Genomic DNA, 14,524 nt, shown 5'->3' on the forward strand with positions numbered 1-14,524 from the left:
CCTTCCAAAGAAATCCCAGGGTTGATCTCCTTCAGAATGGACTGGTTGGATCTCCTTGCAGTCCAAGGGACTCTCAAGAGTCTTCTCCAACACCACAGTTCAAAAGCATCAATTCTTTGGCGCTCAGCCTTTTTCACAGTCCAACTCTCACATCCATACATGACCACTGGAAAAACCATAGCCTTGACTAGACAGACCTTAGTTGGCAAAGTAATGTCTCTACTTTTGAATATACTATCTAGGTTGGTCATAACTTTTCTTCCAAGGAGTAAGCGTCTTTTAATTTCATGGCTGCAGTCACCATCTGCAGGGATTTTGGAGCCCCAAAAAATAAAGTCTGATACTATTTCTACTGTTTCCCCATCTATTTCCCATGAAGTGATGGGACCAGATGCCATGATCTTCGTTTTCTGAAAGTTCAGCTTTAAGCCAACTTTTTCACTCTCCTCTTTCACTTTCATCAAGAGGCTTTTTAGCTCCTCTTCACTTTCTGCCATAAGGTAATCATTGTTACTATCTGCTTATCTCCCTGGCTCTCTGATCCCAGACTTCTCCGTTTTGTCATCACCTTCAGTATTTTCTCTTGTATACTTCTCCAACTTTGGCATTTCTCTGGCACTTTGAGTTAGAAAATTCTTCCAGGAGAGACTGACCCAAGCAATCTTATTTCACAATTGTGAAAGCAATGCATCAACTGCTAGTGCTGTTTTAAATTCTAATTATTGCAATTTTATAAAATCCTTCCCTTAGCTCATCCAGCTTCCTTTTATTTATGCCTCTTTTCATTTCAATCAGTATTACAGATTCATATTTTTCTCAACTTTTGGCTACAACAAATATCTTCTAATATTTACTGCTGTTTCTTTAGTAACTTTCTCACAAATACACTTTTCTTTTGCACCTTGAGTACAGTTTTCAAACATCTCATGCTAATATTTTTTCTAACTTTTAAAATTCATGTTTATATATAAGGCAGGACTGAGAGGAGATAGGGTACTGTCCACTTGTTGCTGCTCTCAGGTATTCTTCTTAGATATTCAATCTGAAGGGTTATTCTTTTAAAATGTCACTAGCCAGATCACAGACAATACAGTATGAGGGGTTCAGGGAGGGAGACTGTGCCCTGGGCATCTTTAGACGGAGAACTCAGATCCTGGGCTGCTTTTTCTTAGTCTAGAAGAGTCATCAGCATTTACTTGGGTCTGGCTTTCAAACCTGGTACAAACTGTGACTTATGACTGTGTCTTCTTGGCATTACAATTCACTAAATCTACTACCAGCCACATAAGCCCTGGGCTCTCCCAACCCAGCTGCTTGTAAACATTGCTGATCAACAGCAGTGAAGGGGAACTTGAATGGTGTATACTTTATCTGTCTCCAAGCCCCACACTTATCCTTCCAAATTACAGGGTCTTCTCTTTCATTTCCTTCCCAGGGATATTGATTGTAGGAGAGCTGCCCACACTTCTTCCCTCTCTGCACATCCAGTTTTCCTGTTACTCTGACTCGGCTGGGTTAAAACCCTCAATTTAGAGTTCTCTGGTGAAACCAGCTGGAACATGCAGCTTCACATGCTTTCTTAAAAACTCCAACTCTAATCATGAGATCTTAGAACCCTCTAAGTACAGGACTGCAAAGAGAAGCATGCTTAAGGGTACCTGAGCATCATACATGGGGAGGGAGGGAAAATGGGAGGCAGAGATGAGCTGGGTAGAAACATCTCACAAGTCCCTTCCCTATGTGGGGCTGCACATCTCGCCACATCAACCATCCAGAAGGAGACAGAAGATGGAATGCAAAAGAGTCCCACTCACGTGGGTGATCCTGCCCAGTTCTAAAAGTCTGCTAATAACTGAAATCTGATTAGTAAAGTCACCCTGGAAAGGAAACTTGGAAAAAGGTTTCCTTTTCTAAGTTCCCTAGGCCAGGAAGGGAAGGTTTAATCTCTCCCTGAGACAAACTAATAAACAAACATATGGAGCTTCAAGAACTAAATGAGATACAGTCTTATGATAATTCTTGGCAAAGTGCATAGCAACTGATTCATCATGAATTATTAATCCAAGATGGATATGGCTTGGGACACATCTGCCCTTTTGACGTTGGCATCATACAGGTAACTCTGCTTGCTCACAAAGTAGATCTCAGTGTCTTTGTTAATGGGATGCATGGAAATTTCTTTAAGGCCCAAATTCTCTTTCGGGGTGACAACAGGGTGTACTCAGGCTATATCTCCCATAGTAAAACCCTACTTTGCACAAGCAGCCATTTAAACATGTTTTATTCAATATGTGAATACAAATACAAACAAATAATTGAGTACTATACCTTGGGAATCCCTTTAGAGTTCTTAATAATTTCCAAGAAAGAGTTATGTATTAATTCCCAGCAGTCATCAAAAGATGGATTAAAGACAATAATTGGCTCATTGACTTCAAGCTTGATCATAATCAGCTGAGGTATAAAGAACTCCATTTCTTGGTAGGGCTCCTCAAAATAATTTCCATCCTTCAGGAGACATAAGATATGGTGATTATTACAATATGGAACCTTTTAGAATCAAAGGAGTGACTTTTACCTGTTCATAGCACTACATGAGTACCAGAAAAGGAAATGAAAGGTGCCATGCCCTGTTCATATTTAAAATAAGGGCTAAGTATGGCTTAGCCCACTTGAGTTCACCCTCTCCCTCTTCTTCAAAGTATGTTTACATTGCTTGGAAATTATTTTATCAGTATTTCCAAATCCTCCCCATCTGTTAAAATTCTGACAAACATCTCCTCCTTTGGGAAGCCTCCGTGTTCCCCATCAAGAAATAATCTTCTACCTCTGACATTCCTTATTTCCACTTCCGTGTGGTATTTTATCTTTCTCTCATGAGATTTACATGAACAGGATCTGTGTGTGAACCATCTATGTACTCCAAAATATCCAAGATAGCATATAATACATCATAAGAGGAGGTGGCACAAGGGGTAAAGAACCTGCCTATCAATGCAGGAGACATAACAGACACAGGTTTGATCCCTAGGTTGGGAAGATCCCCTGGAGGAGGAAATGGCAACCGACTCCAGTATTCTTGCCTGGAGAATCCCATGGATAGAGGAACCTGGCAGGCTACAGTCCGCAGGGTCACAAAGAGTCAAACACAACTGAAGTGACTTAGCACACATGCACAAGGGCTCAATAGAAATTTGTTGACTGAATTCAAAAGTATAAGAGTTTATCTGTACATCCCACATGGAGTTGCTAATTAGCATATATTTTAGACACTCAAAATGTCAACCTTTCTGCAGTAAAAATATTGATATGGAAGTTGAGTGAAGTGCAAGTCTCTCAGCAATGTGATCCCATGGACTATACAGTTCATGGAATTCTCCAGGCCAGAATACTGGAGTGGGTAGCCTATTCTTTCTTCAGGGGAGCTTCCTGACCCAGGAGTCGAACTGGGGTCTCCTGCATTGGAGGCAGATTCTTTACCAGCTGAGCTACCAGGGAAGCTATAGCTCAGCTGCTAAAGAACTGATGTCGAGACATTTCTAATTCCTAACACAGGTTAGTAACACAAGATACCTTTCATAAAAGGCATAGTGCCTAATAAAATTGGCATGAGGCAGTTATAAAGTATTTGCTCAAATAATTGATTCTAAAGATTCAATTTAGGATCTAGAAATTCTAGATCTGTCTAAGGATTATTGATAAGTATTAGGTGAATGTCTACTATGTATCAAATACCCATACATTTCTTTCTTTAAGATATATGCAAATTTTAGTTTTCCCTTTGTTTGGAATTTTAGAATGAAACTTGGTTGAGTTTGAGTCTCTTCTTCTGCTTAGCTAAAAAGATGATTGCAATGATATGTATAGATTAGTTCACTGTAGAATGCTAACAGTGCAGTCTAAATTTGACAGCATTGGTTTATACTTTTTGAATAAAAGGTCAACTGTTCATTTTTACTTTATTTGGCAAAATGCTTAGAACTTAACCTTTCTAACCAGGCAATTTTAAATTTTATCACTCTTTTTAAATTAAAATGGCACATCATATAAAATACAAAAAAATCTTCCTTGATTTCCCACGTTATCTAAATTTAAGGGAGTCTATGATGCTTTGAAAACTATCACAGTGTTTTAATTTTTGTCTTAGTGCTTTAGTTTTTATCTAGACTTCACTTAAGTAGTGTCATGAAAGAAGTTATTAATTAGGTCAATGAAGTCTTTTGTTTTTAGAGGTATCCATTCCAAAACCAAAGAATAAAAGCCAGTATCTGCAGTGAACATGCACAACACTTCCTAGATAGCAAGCCAAAAGCTTGATAACAAACCCTTTTCAATTCCTTTTTTTTCAAACAGAGAGGATGAAAAAGTGACCACTCCTCTACAGTAGGAGGTAAACATTCCATTTTATTCACTCTTTCTTTAAATTAATTTCTCTAGTTCTATAGATTTTTACTATATAGAAGTAGGTAATTATCTTGGGAAAACTTGCCATGTACTTGAATAAATCATTTTTATAAACTAATAATCACCACATATGTGTTCAAGTCAAGAATTTTACTTTTTGGCCTAGCTTACAGCTGAGGACCTTACAAGATTAAATACTGAGTCTTGATTCCACTCCAAAGAGTCTACTGCTGATCCCCTACATACCTTGTGTATCATGAAGAAGGAAACGAGGTCCTTAAGAGAGTTGATGACCAACTCCCTGAGCTGGAGGGACATGAAAGATGCAACGGAAGCAAAATATTCTTCAATGTTACGAGAGGAGTCATAGTCACTCTTGGGAGCAAAATGGATCCACTGATCCTTCCGGGAGACAAATAGCTGGGCACAGGTGGGGATCCATCTGTAAAGAAAGCAGGGCATCTGACTGAGAATCCCTTCCAAGTTCCAAGATGTCCTCTCAGCCACTCCCAATTCTCCACCACAAGGCAGATTGCTCCTTTCCCACTAAGCAGCTCCGCAAGTTGGTACTCTCATATCCCTGGCCACTTCACCTGCCATCACCCCTTTCTGGGGAAATAAGGAATAAGATTTGGATTGAGAGACTGTTTTCCCATTTAGCAAGACCCAGTGGACAGTCCTGCTGAAAGATGAAGGTGTCTATAGATTATTATATTCAGAGATTGGGGTAAAAGGGCATAAGGAACTGAAATGTTCTATCCAATTTCTCTCCCTGGCAGATGTCTGTTTTCTGACTGAAACTTTACAGGGGAAAAGAAAAAGGAGAAAAGGAAGAAAACTTGGGAGGAGAAACTCCAGTGTGGTGTTGGCTACTCAGAAGTGGAGAGCAGAAATTAGAAAACCAAAAGAAGAAATGGATGCTTCATTTTCCCTTTCATCCTATTCCCCCAATTTCTAATTCCCAACAGGAACTACTGGCATTTGCATCTTATCAAGTCTTTTTTCTGACTGCTAGAAAAGTATTACTCTAATAATCAGGGAAGTACTGGTAATAGTCATAGTTGTAGAGGTAATAATTACATTTAAGAGCTACTATATGCCAGCTATTGCATAAATATTTTCTCTGATAATAAAAACCGCTTAGTAGATATTATCACCATCATTTCACATAAGGGAATTTCTCTGGCTCTGGACACAGTCCTGTACGCATTTGCAAAGGAAAAAAGAATTAAGTGACTGAAAACTCTCATCCCTGGAAATTTATAGGTGTCTATCTGGGCCGCCTGAATACAAGTCATTCAAATGCATTATCCTTCCCTGATGGCTCAGATGGTAATGCAGGAGACCCAGGTTCAATCCCTGGGTTGGGAAGATCTCCTGGAGGAGGAAATGGCAACCCACTCCAGTATTCTTGCCTGGAAAATCACATGGACAGAGAAGCCTGGCGGGCAACTGTACATAGGGTAGCAAAAAGTTGGACACAACTGAGCAACTACCACTGTGTGTGTAACCCAGCAAGGCCTAAAGGATTTCAGAGGGAGAGAATGGAAGTGCTCAACAAGCAATGGTAATGAGGAAGCTGCAAAAGGGCAAAGGAAGACTAGGAGTGAGGGTCAAAGAGCAGTGTATGTGAGGAGGCACAGAGGCTCTCAGGGATGGAAACGTGGAGGGGAGGTGTTAGAGAGAAGTCAGCAAAATCTGCGTACCACCCCAGGCTGGAGACCAGCTTTCACTTCAGAGAACTTTTGATTTTTATGACACTGTGACCCAGAGCCATTCTGAGGCCAGATACTGACTTGTTGAGAAGGATTTGGCGTGCTTCCATGCAGTGTTTCTGAATGACCTCCTGATATTCATGAGGCTGCAGAGGTAATTTTCCCGCCAGTAATTCTGCTGTTCGAACAAACCTGAGGTCTCTAAATCTGCGAAAAGAGAGGGCAAAACATCCTAAGCCAAGAAGATGCTTAATAAAAAACTTAGTATGACAGATTCAGAGGAAATATATTTTCATTTTCCAGTGAGAGGAGATTTAAACAGATTAAAACTAATTATATATGCAAAATCTGAGAGTCAGAGGAGGGAGTGGATAGTCCACAAGAACTCTTGCAAGGAGTAGAGAAACTCAGGAGCTGTTACTGAGCCTTCCTATGTGTCCTTCTCTGGGTAGTGGGATTTTGACACTGACTTGGCATTTGGCTGATTGGAAACTAGGATATGACAAGTCAAAGCTCTTTCTAATACAGGATAAGACAGGTGAAGACACAAGAGGACAAGGCAAGCAAAGCATCACCTTCATGATCAAGTGAGTTGTATGCAGTCCTCAGTGTGGCCCCTTGGTGAACTATGCAAGACAGATTGGAGGACCACTTTGTTCTGGACCCAAAACCCCTATAGACTTGCCTCTGACAGCTGGCAGACTCACCAAGACACCCAGAGCATTCCTGGGACATTGCCGTACACAGTGCAGGAACTCAGTAAATATTTGTTAAATGAACACTTGGATCTCTTCCTGCCCTCTCTGATGATCTTTTTTTCTCCTATTTCTTTCAGGTTAATGGAGGTGCTGCCCTTTACCACACTCCCCAAGGCCCTTTTTTTTTTTTTTTAAGCTCACAGGGCCAGCATTTCTCTGCCTGACACCTATTCATTTGTTTATTAATCACTCTTTGAAACCATCAGTGCCCACAACTTCCCCAACCAGATCTCTGCTCACTTTCTTAGCTTGCCCCAGTTCTCACTTCTCATTTTCAACATCCACTATAATGACCCACTAGGCACTTTCCTGCATACTCCTAAAATCCTACAGCCTACATTTCTATTCTTTTTTGATGGAGGTGATGAACTTAGTCTTCATCTTGTCTGACCAGTCACAAAGCACTGCTGGGGAGGACAGAACTCAAGGACCTCACTCTCCATATATGTTTGATATCCCCTGGTCATCATCTGATAATTATGTCACTCATCTTTAGTTCAACCATAATAAACTTCCCACACTGGCCAGAAAAAACTATTCTTTGTTCAGACCATGACCCTCATTCTGGCCCTTAAATGCTTCCCTTCATTGATCATTAGGTGACCTCTTAACATGTTTAAACCTAAACATTACAGGTCACATAAGAACATTTCTCTATAGCATTTCCTTAACAAATCTTTCTCATTGCTAATTTTTTGGTTCAGCTGACAAAAACCTAAATGATTTTGGTTTATATTGCACAGTCAATTTATACAGCCAATATGGAAGACAGTGTGGAGATTCCTTAAAAAACAAGGAATAAAACCACTCTACAACCCAGAAATACCACTTCTAGGTAAATACCCTGAAGAAAGCAAAACTGAAAAAGACACATGTATTTCAAGAGGATGTAGACATGAATTTAATTTGCTCATATCAAGAAAATTACAAGTTATTAAATGTATAGCTTTTACTATAAAAACGATTATCACTTGCCTTTTTTCTAATCTATTCCTTCTTCTTTATATTTATTTATTTTTCATTGATTGCTTTACAATATTGGTTTGATTTCTGCCATACATCAACATGAATTAACCATAGGTGTACATATGTCCCCTCCCTCTTGAATCTCCCTCCCACCTCCTGCACCTTCCTACCCCTCTGGGTTATTACAGAGCCCACTGTAAGGTATATTCACTGCAGCTTTATTTACAATAGCTAGGACATGGAGGCAACCTAGATGTCCATTGACAGATGAATGGATAAAGAAGCTGTGGTACATACATACAATGGAATACTACTCAGCCATAAAAGGAACACATTTGAGTCAGTTCTAATGAGGTGGATGAACCTAGAGCCTATTATACAGAGTGAAGAAAGTCAGGAAAAAAAAACAAATATTGTCTATTAACATATATATATGGAATCTAGAAAGATGGTGCTGATGAACCTATTTGCAGAACAGAAAAAGAGTTGGACACGACTGAGTGACTGAACTGAACTGAACTGAATGGAGGTGCAGATATGGAGAACAGACTTATGGACAGGGTGGGGAAGAGGAAGGAGAGGGTGAGATGAATGGAGAGAGTAGCATGGAAGCATATACCCTGCTGCTGTTACTATGGAGTCCCTTCAGTTGTGTGTGACTCCGTGTGACCCTATGGACTGCAGCCTGCCAGGTTCCTCTGTCCATCCATGGGGATTTTCCAGGCAGTTGTACTGGAGTAGGTTGCCATGCCCTCCTCCAGGGGATCTTCCAGACCCAAGGATTGAATCCAGGTCTCCTGCACTGCAGGTAGATTCTTTACTGTCTGAGTCACCAGAAAAGCCTGAACATATACTCTAATATATGTAAGTAGACAGCCAATGGAAATTTGCTGTATAACTCAGGGAACTCAAACTGGGGTTCTGTAATAACCTAGAGGGGTGGAAAATGGAAAGAGGTAGAAGAGAGATTGAAGAGGGAGGGGACATATGTACACCTATGGTTAATTCATGTTGACATATGACAGAAATCAAACCAATATTGTAAAGCAATCAATTAAAAATAAATAAATATAAAGAAGAAGGAATAGATTAGGAAAAGAGCAAGTGATAAGAATTCTTCTTATAGTAAAAGCTAATAATAATTTGTCATTTTCTTTATGTGATCAAATTAAATTCATGTGTACATTCTCTTGGCACTGAACTTCTGGCAATTTTATCAGCCTTGTGGCTAACTTTCTTGTTAATTTCTATGTTAATTTATTTTTTGAGGACATAAACATGCTTCTACTTAAAGCAGAACTTATTGAACAACTACTGTATGTCAGGCACTATTCTAAGCACTTCACCCAACAATCCCATTTTGCATATAAAGAAATAGGGGTCCAGAGAGATTAACTTGCCCAAATCACACAGTTCATCAGGGACAGAGCAAGAATGAGAACCTAGGCTGGTTAGTTTCAGAGCCTACTCTATCTATACAATTTCTATAAATTATTATTACATACTTCTGCCTCATTGGAAAACTACTTTTTTCTCATGTCTGGACTAGCACCTCTAATGCCTTAGAAAACTGAATTCAAAGAAAGGAATGTGCTTATTTCTTATGATTGATGGTCTCTATCCAAGGTTGACTCTACCTACAATTACTTTTTAAAATACAGATAAAACTAAGAATGTGAAAAACAAGTAAGTTACCCAAGTAATAAGGTTCCCCAAAGATGAAACACATACAAAGCTATAGATCCTCCTCAAACCAAATATTTGAGCTACTGATTAAGTTTAACCAATCACAATCACACACATATCTGCCTCCAATTTTTCTAATAAAAAACCCACATGGTAATAGCACATCATTTCATTAACCTGACCTTTTGGTGAACTCTGGTGGCCTCATTCTCCCACCAGGATTCACATTCATTTTTGAGGGGCTCATAAAAAAAAATATCAGTCTTTATTATTCCCAGTGCAATTGATTAATGGATTAAAAAAATGTGTATAACAATAAAATGGAATATTATTCAGCCATAAAAAGAAATGAAGTATTGATAATGCTTCAATATGGATGAATCTTGAAAACAAGAATCTTGCTAACTTAATGTAGCCAGACATGAAAGGCCACATATTGTATGATTCCATTTATGTAAAATATTGAGAATAGGTAAATCCACGGAGACAGGAAGCAGATTAATGTTCTTCCAGGGGCTGAGTGGAAGGGAGAAGTGGGGTAACTACAAATGACTACAGAGTTTCTTTAGGGGATAATGAAAACATTCCCAATATTTTCAGGAAAGTTGTACAAATGTGTGAGTATACTCAAAATTACTGTATTGCACACTTCAAGAGGGTGGATTTTAAAGTATGTGAATAACATCTTAATTTAGAAAAATGGGAGAGAAAAAGTGACTTCTGCCTCCTCTGAACTTCTACAATATCTGTGGTCAATTTAGTGACCTATAAATATAAGTGAGACTATTGTATGCCAACTCTGCACTGGCCCTGAGTTACATGAAAGAATTAGCTTAAAAAACTAAAAATACATTGTTATATGATCCAGCAATCCCACTCCTGGGCATATATTCACACAAAAACTTTAATTTGAAAAGATATATGTACCAGGACTTCCTTAGTGGCTCAAATAGTAAAGAATCTGCCTGCAGTGTGGAAGACCTAGGTTAGATTCCTGGGTCTGGAAGATCCCCTGGAGAAGGGCATGGCAGTCCACCCCAGTATTCTTGCCTGGAGAATCCCCACGGACAGAGGAATCTAGTGGGCTATAATCCATGGGGTCAACACAGAGTCGGACACGACTGAAGGACTAAGCAGCAGCAACAAGAGCCCCTTTGTTCATAGCAGCATTTATTTACAACCTCTGAGACATGGAGATAACCTAAATGCCCACTGAGAGATGAATGGTGAAGAAGACGTGGTGCATATACACAATGAAATACGACTCAGCCAGAAAAAAGAATGAAATAATGCCTTAACAACATGGATGGACCTAGAGATTATCATACTAAATGATGTAAGTCAGAAAGAGAAAGACAAATACCATCTAATACCACTTGTATGTGGATTCTAAAATATCACACAAGGAACTTATCTATAAAACAGCAACAGACTCACAGACCTAGACAATAGACTTGTGATTGCCAAGGGGGAGGGAGCATAGGAAAGGAACAGAATGGGAGTTTGAGTTAGTGGAAACTAACTAGTATATACAGAATAGTATATCTACAGTAGAGAAACAACAAACTAGTATGTATAGAATAGATAAACAACAAGGTCCTCCTATATAGCCCAGGGAACTATATTCAATATCCTGTAATAAACCGTAATGGAAAAGAACATGAAAAAGAATGTATGTATACAATCACTTTGCTGTGTAGCAAAAATTAACATAATATAACATATTGTAAATTAACTATACTTCAACTAAACTATACTTCAACTATGCTTTTTTTAAATTAAAAAAAAAAAGAATTGGGGAAAGAAAAGAAATAAGAAGACTCAAGCCCCCATCCCATACATTTCATAGGCTAGAGAGAGTCAAACTAGTAAAGGTACAATTATAATTCAGTGTTATAGACCTCATAATGGAGGTCTAATTAACACCTACTGGATACTTGTATCAGGCATTGTTCTAAGTACTCTAAATTATTTATCCCTCCTACCAGCGCTATGAAGTAGGAAGTCTTATCCCAAATTTAGAGGTAAGGATGTTACTTATGAAGCAGCAGTTAGAGGTGGACCGGAGCAAGCTGGCCCCATGTGAGTGCTCTTAACCAGTATATTCCAGGGCCTATACATAGGCACCGGGTGCTGTGGAGGCGCAAAGGAGGGCCACCTAGCTCTGCACAGAGAGTTATCCCTTACCATATGCAACTTGGGTCTAGGATTTCCGTCATTTTACTTCAAGGGCAAGGCTACTCCCACATAAGATGATCTCTTACATGTGGAAGCAATAAAGAGAGGGAAAAAAGGGACAGGAGGCACGTCTTACTCCGAAAACCACAGCTGCTTCAGGCTGAGCATCATGGGGTTCACTGTGTGCAGGTGCTCTTCGTTCCATTTCTTGGCATTCCTGTAGACACTGTGCCAGGGCACAGGGGCCCGGATCACCCTTTGAGGAAATGCCCGGGGGATGCTCTGAATAAAGAGTCTTTTCCTCTCCATGGGGTCCATGAGGATGTAATCAACTATAACCAAGAGGGCAAACACTTGTTATTAATCAGAGGCTTTGAGCACTTTGTGCTCTCAGTTTCAACACTTAGAAGGTAAACAAGCTTCTGTCCATTTACACCTGGAAATGTTCCCTCATTTACAAGGAGTCGGACACGACTGAGAGACTTTCACTTTCACTTTTCACATTACCATCATCAAACATTTCCCAATGACCTACTGTGTGCATATGACATGCAGCTAAACATGAAAGGGAGTGAGGACTGATGATACATCAGTAAATGTCTAATAAGGGAGCTGAGACCCATGAGAAAGACAAGGCCAGTGTTAAAGGCTATAGAGAAACAATGGCACAGGAGAAGTTCCAAAATGGTATGAGTTGAAAGTAGAAGCGAGAAGTGCTATGAACGCAGAAGACGGAGTGATCACTGAGGGTTGCAGAGATCAAAATACTTGAGGGAAGAGGTCTTGAGCTACATTTTAAATGTCTATGGGCCCCTGCTACTTATGCTGTGCCCAGGGTGAGTAGCACCTGCATCACCTGGGAGTTAGTTGGAGGTGAAGAATCGTGGGGCCCTCCCAAACTCTACTGAATCAGAATCTGCTCTTTAATAAGATCCTTAGGTTGCACAGATGCACACTGAAGTGTGATAAGTACTGGTATGGACGTGAGTGATGGTGGTAGTGTGGGGGAGCAACTGAATGGAAAGTTACACAATGTTTTTGGCATTTTTCTGAGAAAACAGAGAGAAGAACTGACAGAGAAAGGAAAGAAGGTGCCCTCCAAATAGGAACCCTGCCCCATTTACGCACAGCCTTACCAATGCTTTTCATGAGGCTGCTGTAATAGTCATTTTCCTTCTCCTCCACAAGGGCAGCCATCAGGGGTTCCAGGAAGGGACTTGTCAGCAGCGTGTTTGAAATCAGCTTTGAAATCCGAACCATCACTTTGTCCTCCTCAGGGGCAATCATGTCTTTCCGGATTCCACTGGTCAAATAGTAGTAGTATCTCTTCCATAAACAAACCAACCAGCAACAAAATGATCATAATCAGTTGGCTACCTGTGCCCACTTGCCCACACCCATCAGCTGCCAAAGTACCCTGTTCATACAGCACTGATCCATCCTTCACTCACTTCTTGGTCCATGACATCACGCTCGCTGTAACAAATTGTTGGTGAGTATTCCCCATGGCTCTGGAGGAGTCAACCAAAGCCAGAGAGATCTCAGGGCTGTATAAGGAAGGATTTGTCAAACGTCATGCAAACAGGAGCAGTGGAAACCGGACTAAGCCCAGGGCATGGAGATAACATATCTGGCGAGCTTTAAGAAGAGGAATCACAAGCTCCTCAAATGGAGTCAATTCACCCTCCTTCATAACAACGACCCTATAGGAAGAAAGTACTTGATCCTATGGCTTACGGAAAAACCCCCAAGTCTGAGTGAGACTTATGATAATTATTCTAATTCAACCATGGGACTTTTGAGTTTAGAAAACACAAACACATGAACTGAACAAACAGGCCCAGTGTGACCTGGTGACATTAGGAAGTTTGGTTTATTTAGGGCTTGCCTCTAAGCTGCTAGATGGCTGAATGGCTCTAGAAATGAATAATTTCAGATAAGAGAGGCACAAAGTATAGGAAAGGGTTTGAAATCGGCTTTGACCTTCTGTGCCAATTATCTGTGGTCAGAAAAGGCTGAACTTGCATCTCTCCAACCTTAATAAAGGACAAACTTTCAAAGTTCTCTCATTATAAGAATTGCTTGGGGTGAAGAGAGAGGCTCCTCTTAAAATGCAGATCCACAGGCCCCTTCCTCCTAGGGCATTTAGAATATGTTAACAAGAACCCCAGACAATTTCTTATTTTCAGGCAAATTTGAGAAATGTTGCTGTTGTTCTGTGCTCTTAAGAGCACAGAATGTTAGGATCAGCCAGACTGGTCTAAATTCTAGTTTTGCCTCTTACTGACTGTATAACTTGGAGCAAGTTGATTAAACAGTCCCTACCCCAATTTCCACAACTGGACAACAGGAATAATCACAGTCCCTAGGTTGTGAATGGGGTCAAGCATCTAGAAAGTTTAGTATGGAATTTTGCTAATAGCACATTCTCAGTCACTATTAGCTTTTATTGTTAATCATTTTACTATACACTATAAATTCAAAAGCTCTTTGCTCTAAAGCTTTGCAGTTCTTTCAAGTTAGGGGTTAGAGGCTCAAAAGTCTATCTGGGACCAAGCTGGTAATGTTAATAACTGAATGTTGGCTGGACATAATAAAATAATGAGGAATTGTGGAGACTGACAAACCAGAGAATGTATTTCTCATCCAGAGGAGGTAGCTATTGTTCAGTCTCAAATATATTAATTTTTTCAAGAGAGGTTAGAAATCTAAGCTTATGTGAGATTTTTTTCACTTCCCAAACACATCTGTAGGCCATATTTAACTTATGGTCAGGGTGCTGGATAAAATACAAGATGCACTGGAATATACTAAAAA

General features: G+C 39.9%; 1 protein-coding gene across 1 annotated transcript in view; it reads right to left on the minus strand.

The window, feature by feature from the left end:
* The window catches only part of DNAH3 (dynein axonemal heavy chain 3), a 234,734-nt gene that overhangs the window by 202,778 nt on the left and 17,432 nt on the right, over positions 1-14,524 (minus strand). The window contains 5 exon segments of the mRNA XM_069570315.1: positions 2,329-2,508; positions 4,651-4,846; positions 6,201-6,326; positions 11,844-12,039; positions 12,844-13,033. Coding sequence (XP_069426416.1) covers positions 2,329-2,508; positions 4,651-4,846; positions 6,201-6,326; positions 11,844-12,039; positions 12,844-13,033 — 888 coding nt within the window.

This window comes from Ovis canadensis, chromosome 24 (genome assembly GCF_042477335.2).
Source record: "Ovis canadensis isolate MfBH-ARS-UI-01 breed Bighorn chromosome 24, ARS-UI_OviCan_v2, whole genome shotgun sequence".
In the NCBI taxonomy this organism is placed as follows: Eukaryota; Metazoa; Chordata; class Mammalia; order Artiodactyla; family Bovidae; genus Ovis; species Ovis canadensis.